We start from the raw sequence: 17,670 nt of genomic DNA, 5'->3' as shown, positions 1-17,670 counted from the left end.
TTTTTTAAATGTTGTTGTATTATCTGTTTCTTGCACTTGAAGTCACAGAGCTGCCTTGTTCAACCGTCAGTATTATCCCTTCTTTTAATATGAACCAAATATGAACCAGTATCAACATTCCTTATATGGTGAACTAGCATAGACATTTTTGTTATTAAGATGGAAAATTATTCCACTTGGAGCTAGATGTATTTTTTAGACAATTGTAGAGATGTCTGGTTAAACCTCACGAGGATTGATATTTCCTCCATGAAATAGCAAAATTTGGGCTTTATTATATTATACTTGTTTTGAAATGATCCTCGTAGTTACTTGATTGCTTTTCCTTTTTTGTTCACGGAAATGAAAACTATCGTAAAGTGTAAACTATGACTGAAACACCTTATGTGATATAGGTTTCCTGTATCTTATTACCCACTATTTACTGCCTTTTTGTTATTTGAAAAGACAAATAAAGAAATGCTGAAACTATAACTTTAGCTCAATATACTTGTTAGTGCCATGGAGCTTGATGATCATATGATTGATCTAATGACTGTTTTTCACCTGGAAGTGTATCAAAAGATAATTACTAAATTGCTGGGAAACATACTGTTTTGTGCTTTGTTCATTAAAAAAAATTTACATTTGATTCTTATTTTATGTTTATTTATTTTTTATTTTGGTGTCCAGCCATCCTTTTATGGGCCTGCAGAAAAGAAATTGAGGGTTTAACTATACATTGTTTCTTTTATCAATATAAAATATGACATTTATGATAGGGCACACTATTTATAAGTCATAAACAATGCAACTCCTTTCTTAGATTTAATATATTGCACAAGAAAACTGAGGCAAAACTCTAGTTATAACTTCAAGAACCAAAGTTTGAATTTAGTAAAAGAGATGCTCTGCGTTCTCTTATGTCTCATTTTCACCTTGAGATGACAATAAATTTGATAGTAGCTAAATAAGATTGATTAAATCCACGAATAACACTGCTCCTTCCAAACTCATTTTTTGTATCTTTTGGTTAGTAACTCTGCTTTGTTTCTGCAGGGGATATGAATCAGGCCCAGGAGCAAGAGGTTGTAGTGGATTTTTGTGTTGGAACAACTCCAGCCGTCGAAGGGTAAAGGTAGGCTATCTCTGTGCTTTGCTTGTTTATACTTTAAAAAAAAAAAAAGTCAATATTCTTTTTGTGTAAAACTGTATCTTCTCTCTTTACAAAACTTGCTAACTTTCAATCTATTCCTGTTAGGCTTTTTTCTTTCAGTTTAACTTCTCATCCTTTAGATTACTGTTGATGCTATATTAATGTAGATGCTAACAGATGGTTGAGTTGGATGTTTTCTACTTAGGTGGCAATAGTTAACTCAAGCCTAGCACACACGCTATCAAAATAGTATTAATTCAGTCAATGAAACCAGTGTTGGTGGGGAACTTTGGAGATACTGAGCTTTTGAATTTACTGAAATCAAGGTTTCTGATCAGAGCTTTTTCTTTGAGTAAGCATATGCAAATTAACAAATATGATCAAGTCTAGTGGAGACCAATGGAGTACGGGATACAGATAGTGGCATAATGAATAGTTGGTTTCGCATCTCAATAACTGGCTCTTGTGCGATGCCCGTCTCGGTCCTATGTTAGCCTGCGTTATGTATGAAAATGGAATTCAAGGGAAATACTGAAAGAATGAATGGGGCAAAATTCAAAATGCATTTTATCTGTCAAGGATAAAAGTAGGAGTTTTCATCTTTTAGAAGCATTTACTTTTGACATATCTATATATCCTTCCATGATATCAAAATTTGAGTCTACACTAAAAAATTTTCTTTTTGTTTTATCACTGAATAAAACTTTTCCGTGACTCTGAACAAACCTGGCGTGTTTTTTATTGTAAGCAGGTAAAAGGTACCCCAGTGCGGAAAGTGGGGCGCTTTTCAATGTTTGGTGAGTGTGGTAAGTCAAAGAGAAAGAGTTGAGAATCTGACCCTGGGCACGTTATTCAGATCTAGTTTTGCCTATATACTTCCTTTTTTTCTTCAAAAAGTTTTGTGTAGGTTTATTTTTCCCCTTCCATTTGAGCGATTCTTCAAGGATGTGAGTGAAAAAATGTAGAGGTTATTTATGTTCATCTTGTGTTCCTTTTGCTCCATCCCTTATTTAAGAAATCAATAAAGCGGGACAAAGAATGAACACCTTTATTTCCCTTTCCCCAATTTCGTTATTTTCAGTATTCTGTGAGAAAGTTCATTGCAAATCTCTTTACTCTATCTTTTTTTTTTTTTCCTTTTGACCTGGTGTTTAATTTATCCTTTGAATCAAGGGAACAATATAGTTTCGCATAACTGTTGTCTGCTATAAAAGGCTTCCTTCCTTCCTTCCTTCCTTTTCGTGTAGCAGATAAGAACTTGATCAATTTGATTAATAAATGCTCATACTTTCTGGTATTTGACAAAGATAAAGACAAATTAAGGGGGGAAAAGGGAAAACCAAGAAGTACAAGCTGAAACATGTGAGAAGCTCAATAAACAAAGCTGGTACTATTGGCTTAGGTAAAATATTTTTGAAAGAGTCACATATTCTTATATTGTAAGCAATGCAATTTCTTATCATTTAAATATTTTTTTTTCGTAGATTACAAATGAAACGGAGATAAAATTCCACTCTGGGTTTTATTTTGTTATACATGTGATCAGAAAAAGTGACTTAAAACTGGGATTTTGAGAGCGTTATGATTTGTTTCTTTTATTTATTTTTATCTCTTATTTATTATGTTTTATGCTGACATTTGTCACATCAGATTATTGAAACCTGGAAGAAAGGAAAACAAAGTAAGAAAGCAAAGGAAAATGTAAATAAAAGAAGGGAGAGATTGAATAGTTCCATATCCTTTTTGTATTGTTCGTGAAGAGAAAAGTGTAAAGGGAATGAGGAGTTTTTTTTTTTTTTATTGTTACAAGGAGGCGGGATCCAACCCGCAACACACACCCCACACGCCCACCGCTGCCGGCCGGTGGTGGAATGAGGAGTCATTTGCTGTGACATTTATTGGTCGAATTGAATTGTTTGATTTGATAGAAGACAAAAGATTTAAGAAAAACTTCTATAATTATTCAGAGTACTAGTAGTTTCAATGTGCATGCATGGGCGAATCAATTCAATTTCTCTTATCATTAAATTTTTGGGAAAATGACAAATAAAAACGTTGAAAAATGTAATATTCTAAATCAGGCACCAAAAAATTAAAATTGACAAAAGAAAGTGGTGTCTGATTTTTTGCAAATTTAATTAAATGATGTCCTTATATCAAAAAACTTGTTAACAAGTTCTGAATTGACAATTACAAGTGTTAAATAGCAAATGACCAAAAAAATATTGGTAATGACAAATTATTTAGGGGAAATTGCAAAAACGCAGATAGGAACCCTTGATAACTTTACTTTGGGTTTTGACAACTTCAGGGCATATTATTCTTGTCAAAACCCAAAATGAAGTTGTCAAGGGTCCCTATCTGCATTTTTACAATTCCAAAGTCTTTTTTTGCAATTTTTCCAATTATTTATTGATAAGGTGTGAACTAGCAATAACAAGTATTGAACAATTACTGACAAAAAATGCACTGGGAATAACAAGTTTGATTTTTTTTTTTCCAAATCTGTATAAGAGCATTTTAATCATTTAATCACATTTGTAAAATACCAAATCAAACATTACTTCCTTTTCTGTCATTTTTAACTCTTAGGTACCTAAACTGAGAAATGATAATTTCAAGGTTCCCTCTCTGAAATTTTTCCTAAATTTTTTTAGAGATGATTTTTGGGGTAAAAAATTATATAAAGGGAACTTTAATTTGCAAATTAACTTGTTTTCTTTTCACCAAAGACAAAAAGAAAATGATATTCCAATAAAATAAAAGATCCTCGCAAATTACAACAGCTTAGCTATCCTACTTTATGAGAATTAAAATTGAGAAAACCAGATTTAAAAATAACAGTTTTTTAAATGAAAAAATAAAAATTAAAAAAAAGGGTTTGGACATAAGAAAAATTACCAATGAGAGCAAGAATTTCTTCCCAAGTGCAAGTGACATTAAGGACAGGCAACTCAATAGTAGGGACTTAACTTTTTCCCTATACAATGAATATGCAAAAGAGGCTATCTAAAATGCTCCTCAAATTAGAACTACAAATTCAAAAAAGTCTTAAGCATTTGGAGTGAAAAGTTGAACTTGGAACGGCTTTGTTCTTTAACAAGAATTTCTTTATTCCCCGAATAACAGATAATACCATAATAATGTTGTCTAAGGGGCAGCACACCCCATCCTTCTCTATTTAAGATTATACCAAAGTGTTAACAAAAGTAAGGATAATTACAAATAAAAATAATCTTTTAATTATTATTTTTTACATTGAAAAAAGCTCAGTTAGACAGACATCCCCGAAAATTGAGACAGGTTACAAAGGTTTGATCGAATCAAATGATGTACCTAATCCATGTTGTATAAACTTCGTTTTTCAGACTTTGTATGATATTACCTCCACTCCTTAATATAAGAGTTCATTTGACATGCAACTTGATCATAAATATAAAATCCCAGTCTACTTTGTTTCTCATATTTATCTATTTTTTAAGATAGTCTTTGTAATAGTTGCACATGTTAAATGTTCCATCAAATGATAGTTTTAACTAATACACATAATTAAAAAGGATATTTTAGGAAAGACAACACTTATTTATGACAAATAATTAACTTAACTAATCTTTTTAATCTACTCAAATTAAGTAACTAACACTTGTATTAAGAATTGGAGATAGTACATAAAATCCAACTATTTAGTTCATGCGAATAAATCTTGCTTACACGACTTTGAATAATACTAAACAATTTTACTCCTATTCTCTGAACTTCGATTCACCAGTAGCACTAAAATCATCAAAGAATTGCTAAGTACTAGTGGAATCTTAATGAGCCAAAGAAAAATGGAAAATAAATTTCACAGATAGAATTTCTAGTCCCCAAGTACTGTAACATGTTTGGATTGTCATTAAAGAAGTGAGAGAGGGTATGCAAGAATGGGAGACTCTTGTATCATTATGAAATACTGCCTCTGGTTCTATATGCAAAAGACAGTTTTTGGGATTAGCATCATCTTATTATTTACAAGTGTTCGAAATTTTAAACCTTTTTGTTTTCTATTTTTGCCCGGTTAATTGCGTCTTATAACACTGCATTAATTCTTTTTCTCACTTTATCTCTCCACAAACAAGAGTACTTTGAGGGGAAAATATATTCTTATGTAACATCTTACTCCAAAGATTTAGATGAGAAAGATTTATCATCAATGATTGAAATCTTACGCTAAAAAGGTGATGTTTTTAAAACCTTTTACTCAACTCCATACAAGTCTTTTTAAGAATAAGATTTTCTGAAAATTTTAGCAATTTATAAATCCTTATTTTCTAGCTTCATTATTGGTTCATACTTGCAACTTGTACTCCTGAAAATCTTCAGCTATAAATTAAAGACCCAGATTCGCCCCAAATCCATTGGTTTAGCAATATTTATTTATCAGTGCTGTCCAGATTTTACTTTCGAAGACTTTGCTCCCCTGTTCCAGCTCTAATAAATCATAACTGGTAAATTACACATCCAATCCAAAATATTGGATGTGTACTTCATGGATTCATTCACATCTCACGTATAATCTATATCACTAAAACCCAACTATGTAAGATCTACTCCCCTCCTGCATTCCTCCACACATACAATCATATCAGTAAAGTTTAAATGCTCCACAAAATGGGAACATAAACAGAAAAAATATTAATGTCACATTGATTAACAGTAACAAATCAACTAAACTTCCCCTTTTTCCACCTTAGCTATGCTCCTACCAGCTTCTCTTTTTCCTTGACTGAAATAGGCCCTATTGTCAAATCCATAGAAGAGAGCAGTGAGGTTCAGGGAATCTCAATAGCAATAATCATATTTCAGTATATTATGTATGGTAGAAGCTGAGCATGCAAAACAAGTTTCAAAGAACATCTGATAGATAATTGAACTAAATAACTTGTACGTATTTGCTATTATATAACTGAATCATATATATATATATATATTTGCGCATATTCAATGATAATAAGTAAATTGAAAAGCTATCTGATGTGCATTAGCCTTCATATAACTGAATCACATGCATACACACATGCACATACAGGTGCGCGTGCGCCCACACTCACATAACGCGTGCGCACGCACAAAGGTCTTTTGAGCATATTCACTTATAATAGCTCAACTAAATAGCTAACTGATGAGCATATACTTTGCAGAATACTGCACTATATCGTGAAATGGGTGCACATGGCCATAACAATATCTATGGCAAGAAAATTATATATTCTCATGCTTAACTATCGCAAGTATGAGACAAACAAACATGCAACCAATGCAAAACATACGAAATTAATAATTAAAGCTACCTTTCTCCTGCTCTGTTGTGTTGGTACACCGCTCTGGGTTTCTTCTTGATAGCTCCGGCCACAAATCAAATCCTAACATTATACGTGTACACAAGGTAAATCAAGAGTTGGGTTATGGTTAACTTATAACTAACTAAATCTTCCTATAACCTCCACTCAAACTCTCGTCTTTTGAAGTGATCGATTATCTAGAACAAAAATTTTATATTTTATCTTTATATTTCTAAGGCCCTCCTAAGCCTCCCCTTTTCGTATGTTCCTCTTAGCTTCTTAATGCATTATGATTCAGCTAAGGGAATAAGAGTCAACTTAGTTATTAACTCTTCAAGCTTCTTGAATAATTGTTTAGCATAGATAAGCATAAAATAAAGACTTAAATCATCATTCCAATGCCTCCAACTATAAATAGCTGTATGGACATTGACTCAACATTTAGAAATATTTAAAAAGAATTTCAAATCAGTTCCTAAGCTCTGATTCATAATAACTTTCAACTTTTAAAACATTACCCAAATCACCAGCAGTGCACAAAATCTCTACAACATTCCAAACAGCACCATTTTATCAAATCTGGAAATTTGCCCCTAATTAAGCATCACCTAAAGCATTTGTTTAACACTATAAAAGTTCCAAATTCAAAGAAATGCCTTCCCCCATGCTTCACACAGCCTTCTTCCCAAACAAATTTAACTATCCAAGTTGATTATTCAGCACTTAGGAGCATCAACAAGAAGTCTTACATCACTTCTTTTTAACTTTCAATAACATGTTCAAATAACTATATCAGGAGCTAAACCATTTAATAATAATCAGTAGCTTCAATTTTAGCATCTTGCTAATCATTTTGGTATTCCAAACCACAGTTTAAGCATCTAGAGTAATGGTTCAGTAAAGGCAACATAAATCAGCAATATTGTAATCAATATTCCAGCTTTTACAGTATTCAACAAATAATTAACACTTATTTCATTTAAAATTTCTAACATCACTCGTATGAGAAAACAATAAAACATCTCTGGTCCTTCAACAAATTCAAATCCATCATTGCTATTATTATTCAAAACTAACAAGCGTTTTTGTTCAACGCAAGGGACCTACAGTACAACGATCATTTTGCATCACTTTCACACTGGTATTCTCTTTCCATTAAGAAAAAGGCAAAGGAATTCATTGCAAAAAAAATCAAGATCTATAATATCCATTATATCCCCTTTTAAACATTTGCTATCTTGGGCACAAAGAGCATTTCTGATACTAAAAATCACTTTTTCCCTTTTTAAAATTCCAATTTCTTCCATTCCAATTCATATATTGTGCAAGACCTGCATATTCTTCTATGCACCAAATCCGATGTTGAAATCAAAATTATTACTGAAAGGGGACTTTGGGATAGTGAAACTGCAAATCCAACAAGAAACTTGCTCTCATTATTTACAATTTCTTCTTGATGCCAAAAATTGCAGGACATTAGCTAATTTATTCCGAAATTTTCATGATTGAAAAACACTTTTTTTTTTCAAATCTTTTCCCCCATCAAGAGGTGAAATGACAAGAATGAAAAAAACCAGAAAATGTTCATGAAGACTCACCAGAATCCACATGTAATAATCTCTCTGCCAGTAACAAGTCATCAGGAGTAGTGACCTGCACAAGAGCTCCCACCATGAACTTCATATTGGAACCAAAGTTCTTTCTTTGGTAGCATAGCTCTGAATTTAAGAACAACTAGAAGTTAAAGATGCAAAAGATTCATTGAAGTGTCTTGATTACCTTGATGTTGGTGTAAGATCCTTCAGTGATATAAACAGCATGTTGAAGGTGCTCAACGATGGAAACATCATCGGTAACTTCTAGACCTCCGCTGGAACAAAGATTGCACATACCAGTTAGGTGCTGAAAGAATTTATATACTCCCATTATCTGGATTTGCTGATAATGATCAAATTATATACAGCAAAGAAATTTTAACATAAGGTCGATTTGTGAGCATGAAGCATTGGTACTCCAAAAAAGAAGGTGCATTTACATCAGATAGATACTTAATTCCATGCTTAAGGAGTACTCTTAGCATTCATATGTTTTTTTTTTGTTGGTCTCGTATGTTTTGAAACACTTCAAAATAACTCAAGAAGTTAAGAAGTATCTTAATGAAATGAATAAAGATGAAGATTAATACAACAACAAGGTCTTATCCCACTAGGTAGAGTCAACTACATAGATCACACAATGCTATTGTGTTCTATTAACAACTAAATTCTTAGATAGGTTAACCAAAACATCCAATTGAATGACCTCATTAAGCGTTCTCTTCAATCTTCCGCTGTTCTTTTTTAACAGACTCCATACGATCTAATCTACCCTCCTTACCAATGGCCTTCTTTGCAGATGACTAAATCAAATATAAGCAAGTTTTAATCATTTTCTCTTCAATAGGCTCCACGCCTACTTTTCTTTTGATATGATCATTTCAAATCTAATCTTTTTTGTATGACCACACATCCATCTCAATATTCTCATTTCTGCCACTCCAACTTTAAGCTTATTAGGTACCTTCTTATCACAAATAACTCTAGTAGCATTTCTCTAGTTGAACGACCCAACTTGTATCTTATGTGAAACATCTCCATCAATTTCACTAACTCAATATATAATTGGTCCTAGATACATATACTTTGTCACTTGAGGAATGATTTGATCTCCCATCATAACCTCCAAATCACTATTGACTTACTTCCTGCCAAAATTGCAATACATATATTATGTTTTACTCCTATTCAAGCAAAAACCCTTCGACTCCAAAGTCCTTCTCCACAACTCTAGTTTAGAGTTAATATCTTCTCTTGACTCAGCCATAGGAACTATACCATTAGCTAAAAGTATGTACTTACGGATTTCTTCTTGAATAAGCTTAGTGAGAACATCTAGAACAAGATTAAACATTATAAAGTATGAAAGGAGATGAAGATTAACATTGAATCTTAATAGAAAATTAGTCATAATTTATTCTTTTATGAGTAACTTGCCATGAACAATTTTATATTTTGTGTATGTGATGCATGCATTTAACAATTGTTATATCTCACATATAATATTCAATGTTTATTTGTATCAACGCTTCTAAGCTTGTGAATAGAATCTACATCAACTGATCTCGTACAAGAATGCTTTATTGACAGCTTGTTGGTTAATGCCTACCACAATAACACTTCATCACACTGAACAGCTATTGATATCAAAGTTATGCATGATAAAAAAGGAATTACCCATTTACAAGCTCAAATCCTTCTCTCAGCAACTCAGGCTTGATAACCTGTAGTCAAAAAGTTAGATGTGCATCTTCCAATAAATGGGTAGTTCTCGCTATAAATGAGACAAATATAATCATGTTTTGCAGCATTAACCTGCGGAGTCTGCATCTCCCATAGTGTTTTCCTGTCCAGTGTTTTAACTACAAAAGATTCACTGTTTGCCTGCAGATAGATTGATAGACAAATTTCACAATTCCATGGCTAAAATTTAAAAGTAAATTGAACGGCATTAAGGACCTTAGGTCAACAAATGGAAGAAATTGTGTTAAACAATAAATTGACGGTGCTCAAATTAGGTTTTTCGACAAGAACTCCCAGATAGTGCTCAAATTGGTCATAGAATTGTAAATGACATGAAAGCTAGATGGAAACACGTGTCAGTAGGGAGGAATAAGTATAAAAGGATGGGAGGTAGAAGATTTAAAATCTTTTAGATTAATCTGTCATATCTTGCAGATTACCTTTTTTGTATAGGGGTATGCCCCTTTTGATGTATTTTTTACGAGAGGAATATGATAATGTCACCTTTCTTCTAAACAAATAAATTGATAAAAGTGAAGCTGGCTATACTGGTTGCCCACAGCATTAAGCTCTATCAACAATTAACCATTTAGAAATATCATTCAGCGGCGACTAACAATTGTTAACCTCCACTAAATGAGGTCAGGTGACACGACTCCATCAATAATTAACAGTAAAATGATAATGTCATTAATTTAGTTGTTGTATTAATGGACCGATATAATGAATTAACACATCTAAGAAGCAAAGAAGACATGGAAGGTGTCACAAAGTTACTTGCATTTCAATTCAAAAGGAAGCTTGCAAAAGAATACAAGGCCCCTTTTGTCATCTATACAGAAAACTGATTCCATTCCTCCTTTTTTTTTTTGCAATGACTATTGTACCCTTGTAATTAATACAAAACAAATTTCATCTATACGAGGGTTATTTTTCACCCCCATTTTGTTTTTTAACTCAAATTTTTCATTGTGTACCAAATGGATTCTTAAGTGCCCAGGTGGGGGAAAAAGAAAGAGCTTCTCATTCCCGCAACTGTGTAATACTTAGAGATATATAACACAGAAGAAGCTAAGACAAATTTACCATGCCAAATTAATTAATTAATTAAAAGAAGGGTGAAAACTAGTCCACAGTCATGCATCTGTAATGTAGATCAGGCACAATGAAACTAAGGAGATTGATAATCGATAAATATACAATGGAAAAAACAGAATAAGCAAACAGAGAGACCCAAAGTTTTCTGCTTGAAGACGGACAAAACATATCACTATTCACATATCCATGCGAAGGAACCAGGTATGGAGAAGGCATTAATGGGTCAAAATACTAGATTTAGTAAGTAAATCATATAAATAAATTGATGAAAAGAGAAGAAACTGTTTAAGATTGATGGCTTCTGGTCCTGAAGCATATGCTTCTAAGTTAATTTTAGTCAACCTGAGATGATAGAATAAATAAGCTGCACATCAAATTTGTCAATAAGTATTTATCTAAGGATTGCTTCAGACAGGAGCATATTATATTCATTAATCACCTAGAATATTGCAGGGGAAGCAGGCATACTAGAGATGGTATTGTACCTCTTTGATTGTAGCCTTCACCGGAACTCCAAGAACAGCCGCTCCAATTGACAATCCATCTTTAAGAACCTATAAAAACAAGAAAAATGACTATTTTAATAATTAATGTCAATTGTGGATAGAAAGAGGCTAACGAGTTTAGTGAACCCATGCCTAGAAAGAACATAAACACACCCCAACAAAAACCAAGTAAAGGATGCCTTTAAACTCCAATAAAGTTAAGAGCATAGACACGTATCAATGTAAACATGTAGATCTAAATATGATTTCCATTCATAATATGGAACCTGTAATTTTTCTTCCCTGGCAAAAGAACGTAAACTTGATTAAAAGAAGCTTCAGATGCTTAACATCTTCAATAGGTCACCCCATATATAGAAGTACTTAGTAGGAATAGCATCTTGAATCATCTATAATAGAGCTTTTCCTTTGTAGTAAAATGCCACAAGAAAGCTCTACCTTAATTCTTTCACTTTTCTCTTTTCTCACATATTACAATTAAACATCAACCAAAGAACAACAGCAATAAAGCCTTATCCCACTAGGTGGGTCGTCTACATGGATGACGCCACTGAGCTCTATTAAAGACCAAATCTTTGGATATATAGTTAATTGACCTAAATTGATGTCTGGCTTTTGGTACTCTTTGCTGGAAGCTTTGGGTGGTTAGGAACAAATGCCTTTTCTCCCATGAAACCTTTACCCCAGAGAATATCGACTTTTCTGTTCGTAGTATTGTTGAAAACACTGTAAAAGCTAATGAGCTTATCCGTGCTCTAGGATCTAGATCTTAATCTCCTTGCTTTCTTGTTGCAACCATCCTGCATTTGTTTTCTCTATGAATAAAATTCCCTTTCCACTCAGGGGAAAGAAAACCTCAAAGCTTGATGGAAATAATTAGATCAGCTTGACAAATATTCCATATTTCACTCTCACAAAGATGACACAATATTCTCATTTAAAGCAACGGACTCAGTAAGCAATTTTGCCCAACGGAAATGTAGTTAACCCACCTTTTTCACATCTCTTGCCAATACCAGAGGTCTTGCAGAATCATGGATACAAACCAGCTCAGAGTTTGGATCAATAGCCTGTATAATGAAAGAGCATTTAATAATTTTTCATAGGATTCATAGATAAAATGGGATACACCAGTAAAAAAATTCTATAAGTAAGATACTCCCCAAAGCTTTCCAATTTTTGTTCATGCAATTAAAAAACAAATATCACTATATCAGACCCAGAGGTTGATAACTGCATATTGCTATTTTACATGAATCTCTCAAGTCTGAACAGCCTAAAATTAAGAATTTAGCCATGAACATTTAAAGCTTAGCTGAAATTAGAGCTTATTTGCACCATACCACAGTTTAATTCACCCAGCAATTTGATTCAAATTACCAAATCAAAGCTTAGCAAGCTATAGAATGAATGGTGGTTTGGAATTATTAAAAAATACATTCAATAAGACTTAAATTAAAGCCTTAATCAGGCAATAAAATCGTGCTTGTGCAAATAAATGTGACGTTAATAACTTACTAATTATCATGATTAAGTTATAAGTAAACAGGTAAATAACTAGACATTCCTGGAATCCATTGTAAACTGAATCCTGTCTTTCCTTCCCAGGCAGAGCAAATTTAAGCTCAGCTATGCTGTCTCCTTTGGCATCTGATTAAAGAAGAAATACAAAGACTAAGAAACAAATAAAATTACCTATAAAAGAAACCAAAAGACATGCCTACAGAGAGGAGGGGGAGGAAGCAGTGAAGAGAGGGAGGTATGATGGATTGTTAAGGAGGGGAAACCTTCAAAAATATCTCTGTATGAAGGATCACAAACAACAACGATTTCTTTCACTTCACCCATGTGAGAGAAAGTGTTGAAACTGCAAGAGGTTGGCATATAATTATATTCCCAAGAAATGAAAGATGGTAAAAACGCAAGTAGATGATACAGGCCAGATAAATGCAATATATTTCTCTGAGTCAGGATCTTAGCACCAAGAATTGAACAGAGACCGAGTATTTCAAACATTAATCATTGTATACTCTCATTGCCTTTTCTTTATGAATTCAATGCCCATCATTTGATATTAGTAGCTCATGATAATTGTTTATAATTCTTTTCTCAAGACAATTCTAACCTCTTCAGCTCAGCTATTATTATGAATTCATTGTGCACTCTGTCAGGCTTGAAAGGAAGCATAAAATACCATATCTTGCCAAGCTATTTTCTGTTCCAACTAAGAAGTGCCAATACAGGTACATGTATCAGATATGCAGTATAATACGGGGATAAGGCAATTTTCAAAATTTTAGGATACAGGTACAGGAATATAATGTATATTTTAAAATGTTAGGACGGAAGTTTGAGAACTTGACTTTTAAACGATTATTCTAAAGTTCTATAAAGATATTTATAACAATCAACCAAAATATTGGTTTTTTTTTCAAGTAATAAAGATACATTTTGCTGGGGAAAAAAGGTATAATACAAATGATATAATATGCGATATGTACCCTGAAGGACAGGACATATATCGCATTTACATTTTTGAAGAATGGGTGCTTCATATTACAAGAGTGCACCCCATCACACAATTATACAAACACATAGCGAGACTAGGATTCTTTATAGCTGAGTTAGGAGTTGCCAACTTGTCATTACCTATACAATGCAACTGGTTGGCCTAGAAGCGGAAGATACTGCTTTGGGATGCAAGCCTATTAGCACAAACATGGTAAACAGTCATATGGGCAGTGAGACATTGAAATATCCATAAAACCAAAGATTCAAAAACTCATAAGGAATTTGCATCATCCCATTATTTGTCTCCCAGATTATCATCCATGAGAAAATCTTTTCAATAGGAGTGAAAACAAAGCAAAAGCAACCCATGCATCTAGATCTAATTTGTCACAGATGATGAGTAGTCAGAGTAGATGGTATGTCAAAAACTTGGAATCTCGAAACTTACTATTATCGAATGAACTTGAAGTTTTCATGGAAATGAAAAGATAACTTCTCTTAAATGGAAATTTCAACAAGGTAATACCTAATGATCCAATTAAGTAGCAGTAGCAGTATTTATGTTGAAGGTGATGAAGGAAAAAGGGAAAAATTTTGCAATTGCATATAGTCTCTCTATTCAGTGATCAATGAAACACAGAACACTCACCCCCATCCTCTTGCCCTTCCCTCCGGCAAGGAGTACAACTGATACACTTCGTTCTTTCACAGTACAAGAATCCTGTGCAAGAATAACGGTAAGATTATTAGTATTTGTCATGCAAGGGTTAACAGCAAGCACCCTCCTCTTTTTTAAGTATAACAAAAGAAACGTGTTCAAAACCTACTCGCCCAGCTTCGGCAGAGCAAACGGTAAGCCTTGATTTTGCAATTCTAGCATGTTTCAGTGAATCGATTTTATAACCTGGAAGTTTTGATTGAAACACCATCACAACAAGGGTAAACGGAGCACCAACAAAAATGACAAAAAATAAGTAGTGCTAGAAAAGAAACAAATCCATTATCAATCATCAGACCATAGATTCATTCTAGTTCCTTCTCAAATCAGTGTTTTCTGAGAAACCAACAGTCTGTGGCAAACATACACAAAGTGAATAAGATGCATTAAGTTGCAACTATACTGGCGTCTGGAATAAGAAGAAACAAACCATTTTAACAAGCAACAAAAACAGTGACCCAGAAAATGAAGTGTTCACTTATTAAACAATAGAGCCAAGGTTCTTCTCAGCTCAGTATTTTTGGAAACCAAGCAGTGAGCCTATCACAAACTTACATACCTCTATAGCGGAGCCTACAGTCCGGAGAAACAAACACAATTTAACAACGCAACATACACAATGACCCCGAAACTGAAGCGTTCAATTGTCAAAGAACAGGATCTAATTTCTTCTCAAGACAGTGTTTTCTCAGAGACCAAAAGCACGTCCATCACAACAATACACAAGAATAAAGAAAATGCATTGACTTTCTTCTCCAGTGAAATCCGGAAAGCGAAAAAGTAAGCCTATTCAAAAACAACAAAAAGGGACACAGAAAGAGGGGGGGAAATGTTCGATTATCAAACAACAGAATCTAGTTTCTTCCCCAAGTCACAATTTTCTGCGAAATCAAGCCACAAGTGTAAACAAAAGCGAACATAACCGGAAGCAAAGGCATTGACTTGCCTCTATATTGGAGGGTGGAGTGTGGAATATAAGGCAAGGATTTGTGATAAAAATGGCAATTTCTGGGGAAGATTAAACGAGACTGCGAAGCAGAAGAAGAGAAACCAATGCCCGGAAACGAAGCTTGAGTCGCCACCATCTCTTAATCACCAAAGCCAAAAAAATGTCTTCTTCCCCACAACATGAACGAATCGGACACAAAAGAATAGGTGTTGAATGAGGGAGAAGCAGAAATCGGCCGCACGGATGAGTCTGTACTACAAGATGAGGTAAAACAAGGAAGCAATAAATGCAAATAAATAAGCAAAATTCAGGTTCGTCCTATACCAAACTAAATAGTCCAAACCAAATTCAGGTTCGGCCTATCGACATGTGAGTTCTTTGAATCTCTGATTATAAAATGCAGAGATTCATCGCTCCGTTTTTCGCGTGTCCGAACTCTTTAATTTTAATTAGTCCAAAATTCAAAAATGTTATCTCTTGCAAACTAAAATTCTCCCTCCTCCATCCCTTTCACAAAACGCAAATAACTATCAAAATAATTGGTTAAAATTATTTAAGAGAGAATAAAATACAAACATGCAAAAAAATAAAAAAAAAGTTTTGCTTTTATTTCTTCTTTGGTCAAAAATTGTTTTTATTTTTTTAACAATATTCTTATCTATGAAGAGATAGTCACTAACCAAAGTAATTAATACAGTAAAACTAACAAATAATTAATAGAAATAAAAATAAAGAGACTAAAGTATATATTTGGTCTTTTAACTTTGTATAATGTTTTAATTTAGTCCTTTAACTTTAAAAAGTATATATTTGGTTCTTTAACCCTAAAATCATTAGGTTTTAATAATGATTTTTTGTGACAATTATAAATGTTTTGAAAATTAAACTTAATATGTTAGCATTTGAGAATATGTTATTAACATTTAAAACTTTAATGTCATCATTTTTTAGAAAAATTTTAGGATTAAAGAACTAAAAGTATACTTTTTAAAGTTAAGGGGCCAAATTGAAATCTTATATAAAGTTAAAAGACTAAATGTATACTTTAGCCAAATAAAAAATATACTAAATATTTTACACAGATTATTACTACCTCCAATTCTTAATATAAAACACAGTTGACTGTTTAAAAAGTTACTAAATTTCTTAATTATAGTATATGTTACATAATCTTTCTAAAATATTTATATGTATCATTAAATTATATCAATTTATAAGTAAGACAAATTAATTTAAATAAAAATAATACGTATAAATATATTAAGATAATTTAGCAACTTTTTTAATTTTTTTAAATTAATCAACTGAGTCTTATAATAAGTATTGACATTTCTTGTAAATAGGAGCACAACAACATTTCTTGTAAATAGAAGCAGAACATCGTAAAAATTCCTTTTTTTTTAATTAACCTATAAATTTTTCTTATACATTGGACTTGGAAAGGGCATCTTTTCATTTGATTTGTTAAACTATATTTTCTACTCATTTTTCAACTGATTATTCAAAGTAAAACTCTTACCCTTCTTCTGGTCAAATTTTTAATAATTTTTTTCTTAACTAATAGCAGACGTAATTGACTAATTAAAATTCAACTGGAATTTTTGATCAATTTCAACAAGAATTGTCCTAAAATGCTTGCTGACGTAATTTTATTTTAAATATATTAAAAATAAATTAATCGCACTCAAATTTAACGCCTCCACGAACGCGGTCTGCGGCTATGACAGATAAGCATCTGAGTTGTTATAATAAATAGTGACACGTAATTGGAAAAAAAGCTTCCACGTTATCTGAAAAGACTGAAACTAAAAAAGTAATAATGACACGTAATTGAAAAAATCCTCCCCGCTATCTGGAACCAAAAAAGCGCCCTCCTGACTTGTGCCCTGTTTGGTATGCTGGCATTAGGGTAGGTCCATATGGAAATTGAATTCGTTTCCACAACTAAATTTGTTTGGTGTGAGGACAAGTCCATGGAATTCCATCAAAATTGATGGAATTGACTTCCATCGTCTTCCATGGAATATTGGAATATTCATTTTACCTTTTTGCCCCTCTCTATTCCCTACTCCCACAAAGCCTTCACCCTCCTCT

The 17,670-nt window shown here is 32.9% G+C and overlaps 1 protein-coding gene and 1 long non-coding RNA gene across 2 annotated transcripts; one reads left to right on the top strand and one right to left on the bottom strand.

Annotated features, from left to right (window-relative positions):
* Window positions 1-986: 986 nt before the first annotated feature.
* Window positions 987-2,230, top strand: LOC114754625 (uncharacterized). The gene is made up of 2 exons (XR_003741223.1): window positions 987-1,117; window positions 1,887-2,230. It is a non-coding gene; the product is annotated as an uncharacterized LOC114754625 (long non-coding RNA).
* Window positions 2,231-5,532: 3,302 nt separating this feature from the next.
* Window positions 5,533-15,995, bottom strand: LOC114754632 (2-C-methyl-D-erythritol 4-phosphate cytidylyltransferase, chloroplastic-like). The gene is made up of 14 exons (XM_028943429.1): window positions 15,574-15,995; window positions 14,737-14,813; window positions 14,559-14,630; window positions 14,048-14,103; window positions 13,186-13,265; window positions 12,966-13,048; window positions 12,391-12,468; window positions 11,378-11,446; window positions 9,867-9,935; window positions 9,729-9,775; window positions 8,236-8,326; window positions 8,055-8,109; window positions 6,466-6,537; window positions 5,533-5,912 (listed from the first exon to the last, which is right to left on the bottom strand). The coding sequence occupies exons 1-14, from the start codon at window positions 15,710-15,712 to the stop codon at window positions 5,869-5,871; spliced, it is 1,032 nt and encodes a 343-aa protein (XP_028799262.1). The 5' UTR covers window positions 15,713-15,995; the 3' UTR covers window positions 5,533-5,868.
* Window positions 15,996-17,670: the final 1,675 nt, after the last annotated feature.

The sequence above is a fragment of the Neltuma alba genome, unplaced genomic scaffold (genome assembly GCF_004799145.2).
Source record: "Neltuma alba isolate B1F8T4 unplaced genomic scaffold, ASM479914v2 tig00001294_pilon, whole genome shotgun sequence".
NCBI classification, from domain to species: Eukaryota; Viridiplantae; Streptophyta; class Magnoliopsida; order Fabales; family Fabaceae; genus Neltuma; species Neltuma alba.
Note: the sequence above shows the minus strand (reverse complement) of the source record. Positions and strands in the feature narration are given on the sequence as shown.